This window comes from Notolepis coatsorum, assembly GCF_963971535.1.
Source record: "Notolepis coatsorum genome assembly, chromosome: 15".
In the NCBI taxonomy this organism is placed as follows: domain Eukaryota; kingdom Metazoa; phylum Chordata; class Actinopteri; order Aulopiformes; family Paralepididae; genus Notolepis; species Notolepis coatsorum.
This window is the reverse complement of record NC_140179.1, coordinates 56,726,164-56,747,274: the sequence shown is the minus strand read 5'-3', so window position 1 is coordinate 56,747,274 and position 21,111 is coordinate 56,726,164. Positions and strand designations below refer to the sequence as shown.

The window sequence follows — 21,111 nt, the reverse complement described above, 5'->3', positions numbered from 1 at the left end:
TATATACATTCATAAATGATTATTAAATCATTTATAACTATATTTGTATAACATTTACAGATTAGTTCTACATTATTTATAACTCATTATCAACATTGTTTGTACTTGATTTGTTCATCATTAAATAATGTTGTTTAATGTGTAGTAACACATTTGTAGATGCTTTGAAAATGGATATTTTTCATGTTCAACAAATAATTTGTTAAGACATTCATAAAACATCTATAAATCATTTGCAGATGCTATTGTGGGGGCCAATCTGAAGTGAAACCTATTCATCATTAACAAATGTCTAATACAGTTAATTATTTGTTTACTTTTTCATCACATGTTACAAATGTGGTAGACAGCTTTCGGATACACCCTTCTTTGTGACATCAAACAGTGACAGAATTAGGACTAAAGATCAAGTTTCAAGTTTCTTTAATAGTTGTCATACAGAAGTACAGAATACTTTTATACAAAATGCTTCTTTCTGTTACGCTCCAGAGACTGTGCTAGACAAGAGATAAGTATGAAATAAAATAGTATAGCATGTAAAAATAGAAGTAAAAATAGAAGTCACGTACGTAGACACAGTGTTCAGTATATACATATGTACAATGTTCGATGCAGAATAGAAGTAACTGAGTTACCATACAATATACAATATACTATGCAATACTAATATACAATACTATATAGTGCAAAGCAGAAATGGGATGAGGTACAATTTAGGTACAATTTACAGTAAGGTGTACTGAGGTATGGGTTGTAGTGCAAATCCTTTACCAATAAATATAAAGTGTGTTTAGGTGTTCTAAAGTGTGGAGAGTGGGTGCTGCAGTGTGTTGTTTGTTTAAAGTGAGTGTGTGCGTGTGGATGTGTGTGTTGTGAGTGCATTTGATGGTTGTTGCATAGTGTTGTTGTTCGTTGAGCAACCTGATGGCCTGGGGATAGAAGCTTCTTCTGAGTCTTTCTGTGCTTGCCATGAGACTCCGGTATCGCTTGCCTGACCGCAGCAGTTCAAAGAGGCAGTTGTTTGGGTGGCTGGAGTCCTTGATAATTCTCTTAGCCTTACCCCTGCATTGCTTGTTGTAAATGTTCTGGAGAGTGGGAAGCCCCCCTCCAATTGCTCGTTCGGCTGAACGTGCCACTCTCTGTAGTCTGCTTCGGTCTTGTGCGGTGCTATTCCCAAACCAGGAGGTGATATTGCCAGTCAGGATGCTCTCTATTGTACATGAGTAGAAGTTCTTAAGGATATTCTGACTGACTTGGAACTTCCTTAGGCGCCTGAGGAAGTAGAGGCGTTGTCGTGCCTTCTTCACAACACTGTCAATGTGTGTGGTCCATGTCAAGTCCTCGGATATGTGGGCTCCGAGGTACTTAAAACTTCACTCTCTCAACCGGTGCCCCGTCGATGCTGAGGGGGCTGTAGTCCCTGACCCCCGACCTCCTAAAGTCCACAATCATCTCCTTTGTTTTGCTGACGTTCAGGGAGAGGCTGTTCTCCTGGCACCATCCCGCCAGGACCATGACCTCTTCCAGGTAGGCCCTCTTGTCGTTTGCAGAGATCAGGCCCACCACTACTGTGTCGTCAGCAAATTTGATGATTGTGTTGTTGTTCCGCTGAGCCACACAGTCATGTGTGTACAGGGAGTAGAGGAGGGGACTCAGAACACAGCCCTGGGGGGCTACTATGTTGAGGGTGATGGATGAGGAGGTGCAGTTGCCTGCTCTCACCACCTGGGGTCTGCCCATCAGGAAGTCTAAGACCCACTGGCAGAGGTCATAGTTCAAGCCCAGATAAATGCAATTGTATTAACATATAAAATACATGTGCATGACATATAGTGTAACATGGGGGGGCACTAGGACCCAGGAGTACCCTGGCCAGGTAGAGTATCTAGAGAGGAAGTCTCACGAGAGTGAGACTTGACTTCACGTGTGTTGCTGTCTGTTTGAATGGAAGCACGATACATGCAGAACCAAGTTATCCGTGCTGCTCCTGCCCCACCCTTTTAATAAGGTATGAGCAGTTTAAACACCTTTTTTGTTGGTAAATCTATTCCACCATTTCCGACCTACAAAAACTCTTATATGTTGTGTAGACGTACTTGATGTGGTGGGCGCTAACGTTACATTTGTTCCTAATGTGTGCTCAGTATATTGCGGTATGTGATGATGACACAACACACAAGGGTAATAATTATTTGTATTTTCAGACTGTATAGGCGCCGATACAGCCTGAAAATACAAATAATTATTACTCTTGTGTGTCGTGTCATCATCATATACTGAGCACACATTAGGAACAAATGTAACGTTAGTGCCCACCACATCAAGTACGTCTACACAACATATAAGAGTTGTACTTGTTTGTAGGTCGGAAATGGTGGAATAGATTTACCAACAAAAAAGGTGTTTAAAACTGCTCATACCTTATTAAAAGCGTGGGGCAGGAGCAGCACGGATAACTTGGTTCTGCATGTATCGTGCTTCCATTCAAACAGACGGCAACACACGTGAAGTCAAGTCTCACTCTCGTGAGACTTCCTCTCTAGATACTCTACCTGGCCAGGGTACTCCTGGGTCCTAGTGCCCCCCCCCATGTTACACTATATGTCATGCACATGTATTTTATATGTTAATACAATTGCATTTATCTTTAGTCCTAATTCTGTCACTGTTTGATGTCACAAAGAAGGGTGTATCCGAAAGCTGTCTACAACATTTGTAACATGTGATGAAAAAGTAAACAAATAATTAACTGTATTAGACATTTGTTAATGATGAATAGGCTTCACTTCAGATTGGCCCCCACAATAGCATCTGCAAATGATTTATAGATGTTTTATGAATGTCTTAACAAATCATTTGTTGAACATGAAAAATAAATGGAGATACAGTATAGTCGTTTTTTCATATCCATTTTTCAAAGCATCTACAAATGTGTCACTACACATTAAACAACATTATTTAATGATGAACAAATTAAGTACAAACATTGATAAGTGATAATGAGTTATAAATAATGTAGAACTAATCTGTAAATGTTATACAAATATAGTTATAAATGATTTAATAATCATTTATGAATGTATATAAATGGTTTGTTCATGATTAGTTCATTATCCACTAATGCGTTATAAATACTTTGTAAATGTTATACAAATATAGTTATAAATGATTTAATAATCATTTATGAATGTATATAAATGGTTTGTTCATGATTAGTTCATTATCTACAAATACCTTATAAATGTATTATAACAGGGTGTTATTATAAAGTGCTACCAATATTTTTTTTATGAAGATTAAATACTTTCACATTTGAAGCCTGTTAACTTCAAGAGGACATAATCAGAGCAGCATAACTGGACCACATACCACTTTAACATAACCTTTAATCAGAGCAGTATAACTGGACCACATACCACTTTAACATCACCTTTAATCAGAGCAGCATAACTAGACCACATACCACTTTAACATAACATTTTAATCAGAGCAGCATGAATGAATGAATGAATGAAAACTTTATTTAACAGATTGCAGAATGGTGTAGGGCTGACCCCTATTAATCCATTAGTCGACTAATCGGTCGAAAGGAGCCGTAGTCGACTAACCAACCTCTTAGTCGAATAGTAAAAAAAAAATATATATATATATTATAATATTCTTTTTCTTTTTCTTTTTTGTATCATTCTTTCCAAAAGAAAAGAGGCCTAGAAGCGTGGCTAATGCTAATGGCACGCATACCAGAGGCTAACTGCCTACGAAAACAGGCACAGAGGCACTAAAAGAGGATTTCACCCATCTAATGAACACACTAGACTAGACAAATATCAAGATGTATCCATCAGTGGACCAATTGCATGCTTTTGCAGAGGGCAAGAAGCCTTCAGTCGACTCCTTCAGACATTAAGCACCCCCCACAGCCCAAATGGAATGATACACAAAAATAATAATAATAATAAAAAAAAAAAATTAAATAAATAATCATAGTCGACCATCCAAATCCTTAGTCGGCGACAGCCCTAGGTACAATACAGTACGGCTCAATACACACAATTGTTAAGGGGGCGCAGACCAAAGAAAGACGTTTGTCTTGTTTACATCAGGGTCCCCCATTTTCAATTCATAGTGACATTTATGACATACACAACATACATGACATTTTTTTTTTTTGATCCACTTTTTCTCCCATTTTTCTATATTTTCTCCCATCCCAATTTCGTATCATCCAATTCAACCCTCCCCTGTCACGAACGCTGTTTCTTGCCTCCCACAAGCCGGCTGCAGTGAGGACTAAGTCATACATAGCACAAGTCCCCTCCGGTACTTGAGGTAACAGCAGTCGCATCTTTTCACCTGCGCAGCTCGATCCCTCAGTGTCGAGGAGTAACGCGTGGGAGGCTCACGCTGCCCCCGACACTTCCTGATTCTACTGCGCAGGCGCACCAACCGACTTGTAGGAGTCGCTTGTTCACAACGTTCGATCCCCACCCTTCAGTTTTTCCCTCCCCGTAATACGGCCAATGTGTATTACTGCGGACGACCAGCCAAACTGAAAAACAATGTGGAGAGCTGGATTCGAACACGCGAATCCTAGCGTCTCCACACTGGTGGCGAGTGCCTTAGACCACTACACCACCTAGCCGCCCAACATACATGACATTTATGGCATAGGGACATACATGACATACAGGTATTTAGTACTGTTACATTTGTGACATGTACGATATGCAAATATACAGCATAGATCCTGACAGAGTATATACATATGATGGGGAGGGGACTGTACATTTGGTGGGGGTGGGTGGGTGGGAGATAAATATACATACGGCGGGGAGATAATATATACATACGGTGGGGAGGAGACTGTACATTAGGAGGGGGTGGGTGGGTGGGAGAGAAATATACATACAGTGGGGAGAGAATATATACATGCGGTGGGGAGGAGACTGTCTATTAGGAGGGGGTGGGGGGGTTTGGACATTTACGGTGGCCAGTTTCGAATTGCAGCCTCCCGTAGGTGCTCTTTAAGAGCGGTTTTGAATGTGGGTAGGGATTCACATTCCTTTACAGCTTTGGGTAGGGCGTTCCATATTGATGTGGCATAATTGCGAAACGTGTTTAGTCCCTTGTTTGAGCCGAATCTGGGTTTAACATGATTTGTTGAGCTTCCTCTGGTGTTGTGGTCGTGGTATTCACTGACCTTTGGGAAGTATTTTGACATGTACATGGGTACCTTAGTCGCATAGTGTATCTTGTAGACCAGGCCCATTGCAAGTTGCTGTACTTTGTCATCTACTCTAAGCCATCCTAGGTTGTCAAAGTGGACAGGGGTGAGGTGGGTTCTAGGGGTAAGGTCAAGTAGAAGTCTGACCAGTTTGTTTTGTGATGTTTGTAATCTTGTTTTTAGCGCCTTTGAGGTGCTTTGGTACCATGAGGTGCAAGCATAGTCGTAGTACCCTTGAATGAGTGCTCCTGCCAGAGTCTTCAGGGTATTCTTGTTTACCAGAGAGGAGATCCGGTACAAGAATCTAGTTTGTTGGTTGACTTTTTTTATTACCTTGTATGCCATTTTGTATGTAATTTTGTATGTAAAAGATGTAATTTCATCTTTCCTTGTGACAATATTGTCACCCACTGTAACTGAGAAGCCGTCGGTCTTGCTGAGTTTGTTATTTGATCCGAAGAGAATGGACTCTGTTTTACCCAGGTGTAATGATAGTTTGTTATCAGCGAGCCAGGTGCAGATTCTGCCGAGTTCAGAGCTGAGGGTTTTTTCAACCTGTAACTTGGTCTTGTCAGAGACCAGCAGGGCTGAGTCGTCCGCGAACAAGAACAAGTTGCAGTCACAAGCTGACGACATGTCATTTGCATAAATTAGGAACAGTAGCGGTCCTAGTATGCTTCCTTGTGGAACACCACAGCTCACTGTGAGAGGGGGGGATAGAGTACCGTTTACCTCCACCATCTGTTATCTCCCCTCAAGGTAGGATTGCATCCAGCTCACTGATAAACCATCAAAACCAATTGCTTTTAGCTTGTCAATCAGAATGGAGTGATTGACAGTGTCGAAGGCCTTTTGTAGGTCCAGCATGACAATGCCGCAGTATTTGCCCGCATCCACCTCTTGTTTGATGTGGTAGTTCAAATAGAGAAGGCATGTGTCAGTGGAGTGGGATGTTCTGAAGCCAGATTGGAATTCGTAGATTAGATTTTTTTCCGCCAGGTACTTTTCGACCTGTTCGTAGACTATTTTCTCCATGACTTTCGAGATGGAGGTAAGAATAGAAACAGGGCGGTAGTTGCCTGGGTCTAATTTGCTGCCCTTTTTGTGCAGAGGGGTCACTCTCGCAATTTTGAAGTCCTTGGGGACGTGTCCCTTTTTTATGGAGAGGTTTATTATGTGTGTGATGACTGGGGTGATGGCGGCTGCTGAGCATAACTGGACCACATACCACTTTAACCTATAGAGGTCAATGGATACACAAACGTCATGTAGAATGTGTACTTTTACTTTAGATACTTAAGTACATTCAATAGCAAATACTTCTCTACTTTTACTTAAGTATAATTTGAATGGAGTACCTTTACACTTACCAGAGTACTAATTTCTCTGGGTATTTCTACTTTTAGAAGTAAAGGAACTGTGTACTTCTTCCACCACTGCTGTCGTGTCCTCTTTCTGATATCCTGGGTATAGATAATATACTAACACCAGGCTGAAGGACGACATTAGAACATGGTCCAATCATTGCTTTTGTATTGTATTTTATTCCAAACAATCTGTACTTGGTACTGGGCTCCCGTCACCAGACACTGTAACGGACAACACAGTATGATCCAGTGAGAGGAATGTGAGATACAATTCCCCCCACATCTGTTTTGTTTTTGCTTCATTCCCGTGGGGGGCGTTTTTTCTCTGACTGCAGAGAGAGTGTGGATAATAATGACAGTTTGATCGTTCAATTCATCGCTCTGCCTTTTTGTAATTAAGCGACCTTGTGACACGCCAGTCACATGTGATGAATGGTTTGTCGCTTCCGTTTATATAAAACCTGTCATGTCCACCCCCCAACGCCCCCCCCCTGCGCGCTCTGCGAGAACAACCTTCATTCACCACCCCCCCCTGTTCAATGGGAAGAGCAAAGGCACTTATCTTCCATGGTTACTGCTGGAAAGGTTAACCAGCCGTACTCTGCTGATGTCCGGGGCGTATTGCCTCCGTTCCTAAAAAGGAAACGGTGACAAACAAGGCTCTATTAGTGGAGGCGGCGGGGAGAGGGGACGGTAGTTGGTAGAATGTGTTGTTAAGTCGTCAAAAGGGGGCTGTAGACCTGTCACATATTTAGAGAGGGGGGAAAAAGAAGGGTGCAGAGCCATCTGGTGGCCGAGAGTGGCAGTGGTTTTTGGAGGCGTTTGCCCCCCCCCCCCCCGTTTGTGAAGAGAAATGTAAAAATCTGAAAACTGTCAATAATAATAATAACAATTACTTGCATTTATATAGCGCTTTTCTAGACACTCAAAGCGCTTTACAATGTAGGGTGGAAATTGCCTCCTTCACCACCACTGGTAGCACCACCCAACCTTGGGCTACGCAGGCTCAATGGCTACCATACACTGGCACCCGGCACACATCACACTACACAAATTCATTCAGATGTATATTTTTACATCTGGATAAACAAAGTGGAAACTTGCATCCACGGAGGACTGTTATGAATGGATGAATGAATAAATTATTCAATTATTCAATGGATCAAGTTAATATACAATCATTACTGTTAATGAATAACAAGTTACTGTACTGATAGGCATCCAGTACCTTTACAAAGCAAAAGATGTGAAGAAAGCGAACACATTGTCTCGAGTTTCACTGTTCAATAGACCTGTTCGCTGTATACAAACATACCGTGTTCGAGCCAATCAGCAACACCAACTGAGTCACGTGACTACGTTGCCCCCTACCTGCGCGAGCTGCTGCGCTAAAAAAGTATGACAGGGCTCAATGGAGAAACCATGACACTCCCCTGACTAAAAGTTGTTTAAAACGAAAACGGCTGGATGTAATTTTGCTAAATCAGCATGGCTGTGAGTGTGAGTCTTTCACCATTTACATATCGTTAGCCTCATAGCATAATTGTCTAAGGCTTTGTGTCCACCGGGGATGTTTTTTTCAAGGCGGACCGCTTTGAAAAGCAAAAATATGCATGCTCAGAGCGTTTTCCTGAGTCTTGCGACTGCCGCGGCTCCGCCACTTGCTCTATGTTGATTGGTCAAAAAAAGTTACCTTGATGAGCGCCGCTCCTCTCCAAAAGTTGAACTAGTTTCAACTTTAGGCGCTGGGAGCGCTACGCCCAAAAACGCTGGCCGCAGAGAGCGCTAAAACGCGAGGCGCGGCGCTGGGAAAAGGAGCACGCCTGTCGCGTCTGTAGCATAGAAATGAATGACAGAAAGTAGCTGACAACTCATAAAACTTCCCCGGTCGACACGGGCCCTTAGTCATTTTTCAAGACTTTCGGAAAAGAAGAAAAAACTAATTTTCGCACAAGTCACACGAGTGAATTAGGCAGAAAGGGATTTTTAACATAACAATGTAATGATTGGCTGAGGACACAGCCACTAAGCCAGGGTGGTGCAGCAGTGTGAGGAGAGTAGAGTTAGGCAGAAATATCAATTTGGCCAAAAAATTTAAAAATTATGCTATGAGGCTAACGATATGTAGCTTTGGCATGGATTGATTGTTTCGCTAGCATGGCTAACAAATACAAATATATTGTACTCTGGCCCGGTGTTCTGACCAGGTTTACATTCCTTTTGCCCCCTTGATGCGCATGCACACTGAGTCTGACGTATACAACAGGTCTATTAGCAAATTGGGCACTTCCTAACTTGAAACCCTGACTTTAGCTTTTCTTCTATTTTATACCAACATATACACATACATACAACATAGTACATTTGCTCATTTGTTTTTGTTATTGACAGCAAAGTGTCATACTGTGTACATCATTACAGTATGTAGAGATAACAACATTTCACTCTCCATTTCCCTCTCCTTCCCTCTCTCTCTCTTTTGCTTTCCTCTCCCCTCCTCTATTTATCCTTTTCTCTCTCCCTCTCTCTCTCTCCTCTCTCTCTATGACGCTGTCTCTTTTTTTTCTTTTCTATCTCTATATTGCTGTTTGTCTTTTTTTATTTTCTCTCTCTCTCTCTCTCCCCCTCTCTCTCTCTCTCTCTCTCTCTCTCTCTCTCTCTCTCTCTCTCTCTCTCTCTCTCTCTCTCAGACTCAGAACAGGGGTCAGAGGTTGAAAGAGGGGGCTCACATCAACCGCTCCCTCCTGGCTCTGGGAAACTGCATCAACGCTCTGAGTGACAAGAACGGCAACAAGTACATCAACTACAGGGACAGCAAGCTGACGCGTCTGCTGAAGGTACGGCAACCAGCGAGGGACATCCCTCCTCACCACCCTCACCATATATGTGGCTGATATAGGGAGGTGTAGTGGTTACGGCATTGTTGTTTCCGGCCGGTCCACCTCGCTTGAAATTGCGACGTATTTCCAATGGACACATTTCTAAATCGTCTTGTTTAAAACAAATAAAGCATGACGTCACTTTAGTTTCCCGCGCGGTCCACCTGTATAGGGATTTATCATTGGGAAAATGTATTATTGGCTATTGTAATAATTCTGCCTCATGAACATTGGCATGCTTTCCATTTTTGCACAAAATGAGTTCCCTTCTATCACTAACATTTTTGGTTGAAATAAAATTATACGTAATTATTTTACGATTCATTTGCGAATTGTTTCATGTTGAGCTATAGATTGTGGATGAATACAAACAGAAAGGTACACCATGCCAATGTTCATGCTTTATTGTTTTAAACAAGACGATTTAGAAATGTGTCCATTGGAAATACATTGCAATTTCAAGCAAGGTGGACCGCGCCGGAAAACAACAATGACGTAACCACTACACCTCCCTATAGTGAAGGACAACATTTGAACATGGTCCAATCATTGCTTTTGTATTATATTTGATTCCATGCGATGGGTACTACTTGGTCATAATCCTTACTGTACTTCTTACTGTACTTCTTACACTGTACTTCTTACAGTATTTTTCTGGTCTTAATCCTCTTAGCAGTTGTTAGTATTGAGCCGTACTGTACTGTACCCATTCTGCAATCTGTTAATAAAGTTTTCAATCAATCAATCAATCACAACGCTTGATCATTGTCACTGTGTCTCGTTGCCAGGACTCGCTGGGCGGTAACAGCCGTACGGTGATGATAGCCCACATAAGCCCCGCCTCCCTGGCCTTCGAAGAGTCCCGGAACACACTGACGTACGCGGATCGCGCCAAGAGCATTCGCACGCGGGTGAGTCCCTTTTTGTCTCATCCGTCTGTTGTTCTGATCCTCGGATACAACAATAAGCAAATAAACCATAATGTGATACACTGACATATTGAATAGAATTACAAATAATATGTCATTAGAAATGATTGTGTTTTGCATAATTTATAGAATTGTCCTTCAGCTCATAGGTTATAGGTAAAACGATGCTGTTAAACTTAGAAATGTGAGAGTTCCAGTGGTAGGAAGTAACTATTTTTACTCAAGTACTGTACAATTTCGAGCTATTTGTACTTTATGTGAATATTTCCATTTTAGGGAACTTTATACTGTTACTCCACTACATTTCAAAGGAAATCTTGTACTTTTTACTCCACTACATTTATCTGAACCCATCAGTTACTAGTTACTTTGAAGAAAAATATTTTGCATAGAAAACATGACAAAACATTTATGAAGATTATATACTTTCACATTTGAAGCCTGTCAACTTCAAGAGGACGTAATCAGAGCAGCTTAACTGGACCACATACCACTTTAACATAACCTTTAATCAGAGCAGCATAACCGGACAACAAACCACTTTAACATGACCTTTAACTCATTCAGCGCCAACGCTTAATGAGCCAGGGGGGGCGCTAGAACGCCACCGCTTTAATCAATGGGGAGACTGCGAGATTTGCGAGTGCTTAAAATATATCTTATATTATAGCTATGGCTCTAATACACCCGTCGATTGTCAGTGAGTTGCTTCCAGTCAACATGCACAAAACAGATTGTTTTTTCATCCGTACATTTCCGTTTTATACCGTTTTGAATATGAGTATATTTTTGGTTATTCTTAGTAATCCCAGGAAAATAACTGATAATAGCCCTTTAGTGGAATACACTAAACAGTAACACGTTGTCATTTTTCGCCTGATTATCGAATCTTCCTGAAATCAACACTAGATTATCATTATTATCCTTCCTCGTGCATATATGAAATGGTCCTCGTAGCGCGGCGCTCCCCCCGCCACCTCCTGCACTCAACGGTAAACAGCCACACACACACACACAGACAGCTTTGATCGGGGGTAGAAAGAAATATCAGATCAACGCAAGATTTTATATATAGAGTCCTTACCTGGTATCTGATGTAATGCAAAAGAAATAATAAAAATAAAAGCATAACTGGACCACATACCACTTTAACATAACCTTTAATCAGAGCAGCATAACTGGACCATATACCACTTTAACATAACCTATAGACAGAGATGCGTTGCTCATGGGACGAGATTTCACTCCGTGCAACCAAAGTTTTGTGAGCAGAAGCGCGTGCACGCACACGCACGGATGTGCACGCGCGTGCACACAGGAATGCGCTGCACTCGACTGATGCGCCAACTCGCAGTACACACCTGGCTACTTTGCATATCAATAGCGCCGGTCGTCAGGTGTTACATTCCATTCGTAGAGGCAATTAGGCATTGTTTTTAGTCTGTCCTTATGCGAGGGAACATTTATGCGCATGCGCGGGAGCGCGCGCACACGCCTGGGAGCGCACGTGCATGTGGCGTCATTAGCGTGCGTGCAGCCAGTGTTGATATGAGCATCGCAACACTGCCTATAGAGGTCAATGGATTGAGGATTGAATGCTCCCAAGCACTGGAATACACAAACATCATGTAGAATGCATACTTTTACTTTAGATACTTAAGTACATTCAATAGCAAATACTTCTCTACCTTTACTTAGAATTTGAATGGAAGACTTTTACTTTTACCAGAGTACTCATTTATCTGGGTACTTTTACTTTTACTTAAGTAAGTAAGTAAGTAAGTAAGTAAGTAAGTAAGTAAGTAAGTAAGTAAGTAAGTAAGTAAGTAAGTAGTAAGTAAGTAAGTAAGTAAGTAAGTAAGTAAGTAAGTAAGTAAGTAAGTAAATGTTATTTATATAGCACCTTTCTAGATACAGGATCACAAAGTGCTTTCCAATCAAAATAAATTAAGAGCATCAAACAACATCATTAATACATAGAACCAATAAAACACACCAACCAGAGATATAATACAAAATAAAACTAGCCAAACGCCTGTCTGAACAGTAGCGTTTTTAGCTGTTTTTTAAAAGACTCATATGTTTCTACTGATCTCAGAGAGAAAGGGTTCCACAGTTTGGGAGCAGCTACCTGAAAGGCACGATCACCCCGGGTTGCAAGCCGGGTTCTAGGGACAGACAATAGAAGTTTGTCAGAAGATCTAAGGGCCCGGTTTGATGAGTGAGGTGTAGGAAGGTCTGAGATGTATCCAGGTGATAGACCATGAAGGGCTCTAAAAGTAGTGAGTAGCACCTTAACCCTTTCACTACCACACTACAGAAGGTTAACCCTTTACTATCACACTACAGACGGTTAACCTTCTGTCAAGTCAAGTCAAGAGTTTTATTTGTCACGGCATACAAGCATACAGTGAAATGTGGGTGATCATGCCGGCAGCAATTGTGCAATAATACAAGTAATAAGAATAATACATAACAGGTATAATGTACATAAAGTTTACAAAAAGAATGGTAAAAGACATGCTAAGGTCCTGCGATAGTGCAATACAATGTTAGCTACGGATGAGGCACTGGGTCTTATGTACACTACTATACAATACTATACTATACAATCTACAGTTATACTATATATCCTTATGCTATCTTGCTATATCCATCTATTTACTATACAAGAACCACTCCCGTTCCTTTTTTTTTTTTTTTTTAAGTGACCTTTTCATTTTGTAAAGTGACCGTTGAATGTGAGCGTGTGTAGCATGTGTGTGTGTGTGTGTGTTCATGCTAAAGTGACTGTTAGTGTGTGAGCGTATACAGTGTGTGTGTTGTGTGTGTGCTCATGTGTGCTTGTGTGTGGAGAGTTCAGTGTTCAAGACTCTGATGGCCTGGGGGAAGTTCTGTAGTGTTGCAGTGAAAGGGTTAACCTTCCGTATTGTCGCAGTGAAAGGGTTAAACAGTAAAGGAACTGTTTACTTCTTCCACCACTGGAGAGTCCTCTATTTGTCTCACACTCTCTCCCTCCCCCCTCTCTCTCTCTCTCTCTCTCTCTCTCTCCCCCCCCCCCCCTCTCTCTCTCTCTCTCTCTCTCTCTCTCTCTCTCTCTCTCTCTCTCTCTCTCTCTCTCTCTCTCTCTCTCTCTCTCTCTCTCTCTCGCTGCAGGTGAAGAAGAACCTGATCAACGTCTCCTACCACATCGCTCAGTACACCAACATCATCTCGGACCTGCGCTGTGAGATCCAGCGGCTCAAGAAGAAGATTGCCGAGCAGGCCGGACGGCAGCACAACTCGGACCGCGCGGACATCCGCCACGTCCAGGGTAACTCTCTGCACTAATATACTACTGTAGTATTCTTATATCTTATCTTATCTCTAATCATATCTTATCTGATCTCATCTTATCTTTAATCACATATCATCGTCGCCCCCTGGTGCAGCGGAGGTGCAGGCTCACTCCAGCCAGCAGAGCCGGGCGGAGATGGACCAGCTGAGGGAGCAGCTCCTGGACGCCTTCCGCCAGCAGATGGAGATCCGGAGGAGCCTGATGGAGCTGGAGAACAACAACATGGAGATCCAGATGGACACGTCCAAACACCTGCTCACCATCACAGAGTCAGTGTTGTTACTAATGTCCAAACACCTGCTCACCATCACAGAGTCAGTGTTGTTACTAATGTCCAGACACCTGCTCACCATCACAGAGTCAGTGTTGTTACTAATGTCCAAACACCTGCTCACCATCACAGAGTCAGTGTTGTTACTAATGGCCAAACACCTGCTCACCATCACAGAGTCAGTGTTGTTACTAATGTCCAGACACCTGCTCACCATCACAGAGTCAGTGTTGTTACTAATGTCCAAACACCTGCTCACCATCACAGAGTCAGTGTTGTTACTAATGTCCAGGACACCTGCTCACCATCACAGAGTCAGTGTTGTTACTAATGTCCAGGACACCTGCTCACCATCACAGAGTCAGTGTTGTTACTAATGTCCAAACACCTGGGCCCTATTCCCCATACCTGGTTCAACTAAGTCGATCAAGAGTCCCATTATCCAGATTCAATTAACCCGATGTTTGAATCCGGGCTTTTCCTGTTCCTCGAAGGTGGATTCAGTCTCGTTCATTTGAACCAGACTTGAGACTCAGGATAATTGCGCGCACCCGCCTCAGCTGAAAAGACAGCAAGTGGCGATAGCAGAAATCCTGATTTTCTAACGGCATTGATTGATTGATTGATTTAAAACTTTATTAACAGATCGCAGAATGGGTACAATGCAGTACGGCTCACAATAGCCTCGCCGACAAGTTAAATGCATAATCTATAGGCAAATTTTAAGTCCCTCATTACCCCAATCAATCAGATTATATTTCTTTGAATAATCAAATGAGATCTTGCTAGCGAAAATAATTAGTTCAAATCTTTCAGAATAAGGATACGGCTCTCTTATCCATTGATGGATGTATGGTGAATGTTTTATTTATCTGGCACCGTGGTGTGACGGTTGGTCTTTATGGCTTTCACGCGGACGACCCGCGTTCGAATCCCCCCTATTTCTATGTTTTTTTTTCTTCTTGCAATGTAAATACTTCAATTTGGTGCACGTTGAGAGCTATATAAAGAATGACATCCTCAATGCATGTAGATTTATAATATTTTAACTTAAAACTAGGCTACTTTTGCGTATATTCATTAATATTATATTCCAAAAAAATTATATTGGAAATGCGGGGATTCGAACTAGGGTCGTCCGGTTGACAGAAAAGAGCACTAACCATTACACCACTGTGCCAGACGGGATATATCCATTGTGTATCCGTCAATGGACAAGAGACCCGTGTTTCGAATATTTTTCTTTTGAATGAAGTTTTATCTCTTTATTCTCAAATGCATTAATGTGACGTCAACGGCTCATTCAATTGCTCAAATCCGTCAAACAGCGCATCTCATCAGACATTTTAATCCCAGTTACAATATCACAATAACGTGTGAGTGATGATACAATTCAACAATCCTCAGATTCCTCGTAATTCATAATCCACAAAAACCACAATCCACGCATAGACACTTCAATTTTATGCTTGAATGAAACACAATCCGGGCGCTCCGTTAAGCAAATCTACAGCGGAGAATATATGAAACTAATCAGAGCCAAACGGCCGATAGGTTTCATTCATTAAAAATATCCCTGCGGGATTCACATTTGCAATGTGCCGTTATTAAAATAATCACATGCAGCGTGTAGCGCGACTCCGAGCGCCGTATATGACGTGCATTATTTTATTTAGGACAAAGTAAATCTATAGGCTGAATATGATTTATTATCAGCATTTAGTTATTATTAGTGCTGTCAGGCGATTAAAAAAATTAATCTAATTAATTACAGGATTTGTAATTAATTAATCTAATTAATCGCATTTTAATCGCATAACCATTTTATGCCTGATATTCTATATTCTATAATCATATTTCAAATTGCATGTGTCCGGATGGCAGAATTCAGTACTGTATCTACAAAACCTTCTGTTTAATCATCTTCCATCTATTAATTTGCTTAGATTTTTCAGGTCTGGTCAATTTGAGCATGGTGTTATTCAGTCAAAGATAAAAAAAATGTATTGATATTCTCATTTGGTTCATTACAATTTACTCAAAATAACATTTTCATTCAATCAATCACAGCGCAGATTGATTGAATGAAAATGTTATCAACAGATTGCAGAATGGGTACAATACAGTACGACTCAATACACACAATTGTTAAGGGGATGCAGACCAGAGAAAGACTTTCGTCTTGTTTACATCAGGGTCCCCCATTTTCAATTCATAATGAATTGTAAGTAAGGGTGCAACTTGCACCGTGCAATCCATTCTTTGTGGATCTAGCCCACAGTATTTCTGACACTGGGAATACATTCCCTGAGATTCATAGATGTCCCTAGAATCAGATACCAAGAACATGCAAATGGAACATATTAAAAAAAAATCTGTAAATGTGTATTCTACAATCTTCTGGAATGAATGAGATACAAAAAAAAATTATAAAAAAAAAAAAAAAAATTGTAATTAATTTTGAGTTAATTTTCATAACGCGATAATTTGCAGTGTAATTAATTAATCTAATTAACGCGATAAACTGACAGCCCTAGTTATTATACATTTCAAAAGCCCCCTCTAGGAAAACGAAGCACAAAAACATAATTCAGAATGGTATAATGGGATCTAGACTGTGAGAAATATTTCAGGAAGCGAGCTGGCATTTCTTTGCGGGGGCGTGGCCATGGTTCATCCAGCTAACTGAACTTAACCCTGCTCCGGACCAGGTTCAAACTTTCTGATCTGTTACCATGGTGATTTAGAAAATCCGACTTCGGGAAACAGAAAGGTCTGGCTTAAGTCAAGCTATACTGAAAATTATCCGGCTAACTCAGTTAGCCAGGTACGGGGAACGGGGCCCTGCTCACCATCACAGAGTCAGTGTTGTTGCTAATGTCCAGGACACCTGCTGCTGCGACTGTCTCCAATGATCATTACTAATGCGGTCTAGTTGTAACACCTGTAATTAGGGCTGGGCGATATAACGATAACGATAAATATCGCGATATATTTTAATAATCGATATCGAATATCGAAATAAAAAAAAAATCGAAAAATCGTTTTTTTTTTTTTTTTTTTTTTTTTACCTGCAACAGTGCAGTTTTAAAACCAGAGACAGTGGACAGACTTGTCTTTCTTGCCTGCAACTTAAAGTAATGGCTTTGCTTGTCCAAATGACAATACTGACCAAATTCAGATTTCTTTTTCTCTTGTCCATTTATTTTGTTTGCTTTCTAATTTAAAATACATTTTGAAACCGTCTGTACACAGTAGGCTATGTGTGCTAGCAGAACTAGACTCCAGTCACGAGTCACAGTACACATGTGCGGTGGTTTGTCCACCAAAAAAGCGCCAAAAGATCGAAAATAAACTAGCAGAGCCAGAACTGTTCAACTCCTCTGGAGCCACAGCCAGCAGAGAAGCCGGTTTACTTTAGCTTTTAAACCAGCTGCAGCCTGAGAACTGGAGTGTGAGGGGATGTAACACTAAAGATGGCGGCAATGACAAAGAATTGCTGCAAAATAAACATACATCTGTTGTTAAAAAAAAAAAATATGTTTTTTTTTTTTTTTTTTTTTTTATACTTATAACAATTCGATAATTATCGATATCGAGAAATAAAATAAAATTATCATATCGTTATCGCGATATGACTTTTTTCCATATCGCCCAGCCCTACCTGTAATGGTAGAAGTTCTCTTATCGTTTTACCTACGTGGTACTGTGTTTTTTTTTTATCATTATAGTTGGTATGTATGATAGTAAAATTGTATAGTATGAGTGGAACAGTCCATTTTTGTTTAAAAAGCCTGTCTGATTTGTCATTAACTGGGAGTCATTTAATTCTGTCCACAAAGCATCGACGCACAATGTTTTGGTTTTGGCAATATTGGATTGAATTGAAAACCTTTATTTATCCCAGAGGGGAGATTCAGATGTCCATCACAGCATAACAGCCATTTCGAGAAACAGTTAATACATTACACTTATTTAGTACGTGTTAAAAACAAAGATGGACAAATACATAGGGCTAAAAAGAAGAGCTAAAATAGGGCTAAAATAGAGCTAAAAGTGGTGAATGGAAGAAAAGAAAAAGAAACAAGTCCAATCATGTTAATTAATTAATTAGTTACAGTCCACAACCCAGCTCCTCCAGTCCACGGCAGTTAGCCCGTCCTGGCCCTGCCTGGTTGTGGAGCCTGATTGATGTGGAAATTGTTAGCATTTTTCAGCAACGATGGTTCTAACCTACATAATTGTGCTTGGTTCAGTACGGCATAGCCTTATTTGGAGTGCATTTGATTTCTTTAGAGTGCCAGGGGTGATTGTAAACTTCCAAGATATTATAATGTGTTTTAGTACTACAGAGTTTACAACACCATGGTAGATACTAGAGATCTTGGCAGGGTGTACTATTTTCTCACTAGCATTCACAATGGCGATGGAGCCTATTAGAGCAAAGTGGGTGGTAGGTGGGAAGAGAGACGGCAGGGCGGACTGCGCCTCCCACCAATTAGGGCTTACATGGACGACATGACATTAGTGACCAGGACAGTGTCTCAGGTGGGCTAGGATGAAGATTAAGTCTAGTAAGTCGAGAAGCATTTCATTGTCCAGTAACTAGTCTAACAGAGGGAGTTTAAGTGTGTGAAGGAGAGAACAGAGTTGTTGCTATCAGGGAGCATAGATACAGCAGTTAGTAACTTGGTCCGACTAGATCCGACTAGAGGGAGGAAATGGAATCCGAGACGGGGCAGTACAGGAAGCAGAGACAGCTCTTAGGCGTACTGACATTGGACCTCATTCTTGAACATTTAATTAAATGTCTTCTTAAGAGATTCGTAAGACCAACCCTAAGAAAGCTCCCCGCCGGATTCACGAATGTGTGAAATGTGGTCTTAAACAGCTAAAGTGTTCTCAGCTGCGCTCCCCAGAATGAAGAATGCCACTAATTATTATTATTATTATTATTATTATTATTAACGCCCCGCCAGCTCCTCATAAGAGCATGCAACCACAGGACCGTGTGCACACAGAATCCACAGGCAACGCGAAAGCAATTTGCGACTGATCACATTTTATTTGATTTGATTATACATTGATTATTATCATTATACAGCACAAGTACAGTACAACAAAAACAAGTTTGACGTCCAACCAGAGTGCAAATGTACTTGAAATTTAACTGTAAAGTGCAATAGTAATATACAATTTATATTACTCTGGTATACAATATATAAATTAGTACTACTGAGTAATAGTGCTAATCAGATGTATGTACATAGTTGTAGGTGGAAAGGCCTGTGGAGTATGGAGGAACATTTGTATAAAACTGTGGTATGTGTAGCATCAACATTGTCAATACCTGAAGCTCACATCAAAGGGGTCTGTTCAAGTCAAGAGTCAAGAGTCACTTTATTGTCCCATCAGCTGGGAAATTTGTCACATACATACAGACATGACACAACACAACTGACTCCAAACAGAGGAGATAAACAATGTAAAAGATACAGTAGAGTGCGGCCGGGTAGCGCAGCGGACTAAGCGTCTGTCTACCACCACAGAGACAGTGGGATCAAATCCAGCTGTGGTGCCTCCGAGTTGGCCGACCGTCCATACTAGCACAATTGGCAGTGTTAGCGGGTGGGTCCTGGTCGTTGTAAACAGCGACTCCTACAGTTCGGTCGGGGCGCCTTCACAGCGAGGGAAGGATCTGGGGGAGGTAGTGTGACCTTCCACATGTTACACTCTCCCAGTGAGAGTCTGCGCTGCCAGGTGAAAAGAAGCGGTGGGCTTTTTCTTTTTTTTTCTCCCATTTTCAATTTTTCTCTCATCCCAATTTTTCATATCATCCAATTCAACCCTCCCCTGTCTTTGAACGCTGTTTCATGCCTCCCACAAGCCGGCTGCAATGTGGACTAAGTCATACATAGCACGAGTCCCCTCCGATACTCGAGGTAACAGCAGTCGCATCTTTCCACCTGCGTGGCTCGATCTTTCAGCATCAGGGGTCTGGGCTTTGGAGGGGCCCCGCCCCCGTCGCTTCCTGATTCTACTGCGCAGGCGCACCAACCGACCTGTAGGAGTCGCTGTCCACAACGCCCGATCCCCACCCATCAGTTTCCCTCCCCCTAATACTGCCAATGTGTATTAGTGCGGACGACCAGCTAAACTGAAAGCAATGTGGAGCGCTGGGCTCGAACAGGGAGGCAAACCTGTTCGAGCCCAGTCTCCAGTATTCGTGGTGAGCGCCTTGCCCACTATTTAAAAGTTTAACTGAGATCGGAATAAAAGAGTTTTAAAACCTATTAATCTAGAGCGTGGAACTCTAAACCTCCTCCCAGAGGGCAGTAGCTCATACTCGGCATGTAAAACATGGGAGGGGTCCGAGACAATTCTATTGGCTTGCCTTAGAACTTAGAACCAACTGTTGAAGTTGGCCATGCTGTTTGGGGGCCGTTATGGGCCAAGTAATACATTTGTATTGTGTAATTCCAGTATTCCAGTACCGTAATTCCTCTAATAGTAACCCTGGCTTGTATTTGTTTCAACTGTAGCGGGTACCAGGCTTGTATTAGGAGGAGGCCTGTATAAGAGGGAGGCCTATATTTCAAATTTTCAAACGGATCATAATGAATAAATCAACATTTTGTGTCAGTTTGAACCCAGTAAAATGTACTGGGTTCATTTATTGAAACCAAGTACTGTATGAAATAGTAAACAGTGCAATTACAGGTGGTCACTGGTGATTTCAACGTTTTCAAAGTGAAATCAAGTAACTAGCTCAGTATGCAGCTCAGTATATTAGTAACCCGGCTTGTATTAGGAGGCCGGCTTATAATTGCTTAGCTCAAGAGCGCACCCGGCCATTAATAGAGACCCGGCTTGTATTTGAGACCCGGTTACTATTAGAGGAATTACGGTATATACATGCTAGACTTTCTTTTGGCAACAGGAGTGGGTTTCTTTATGGAGCGCTTATCCTTATCATTAGTGCACTGCACACGTATCTTTCTGTTTTATTAGGATATGTACAGATATAAATGTATCTACAGCTATGTGAAAAGGTTTATATGCAGGTATAGACAGATGTTTTTTTTATCACATAAAAATAATAAT

The 21,111-nt window shown here is 41.4% G+C and overlaps 1 protein-coding gene across 1 annotated transcript in view; it reads left to right on the top strand.

The window, feature by feature from the left end:
• kif19 (kinesin family member 19) overlaps window positions 1-21,111 on the top strand; it is a gene marked incomplete at both ends in the record, with an annotated part of 182,634 nt that overhangs the window by 129,346 nt on the left and 32,177 nt on the right. The window contains 4 exons of the mRNA XM_084330652.1: window positions 9,282-9,428; window positions 10,259-10,381; window positions 13,556-13,712; window positions 13,831-14,005. Of these exons, the coding sequence (XP_084186778.1) occupies window positions 9,282-9,428; window positions 10,259-10,381; window positions 13,556-13,712; window positions 13,831-14,005 (602 nt within the window). The remainder of the gene's footprint in view (window positions 1-9,281; window positions 9,429-10,258; window positions 10,382-13,555; window positions 13,713-13,830; window positions 14,006-21,111) is intronic.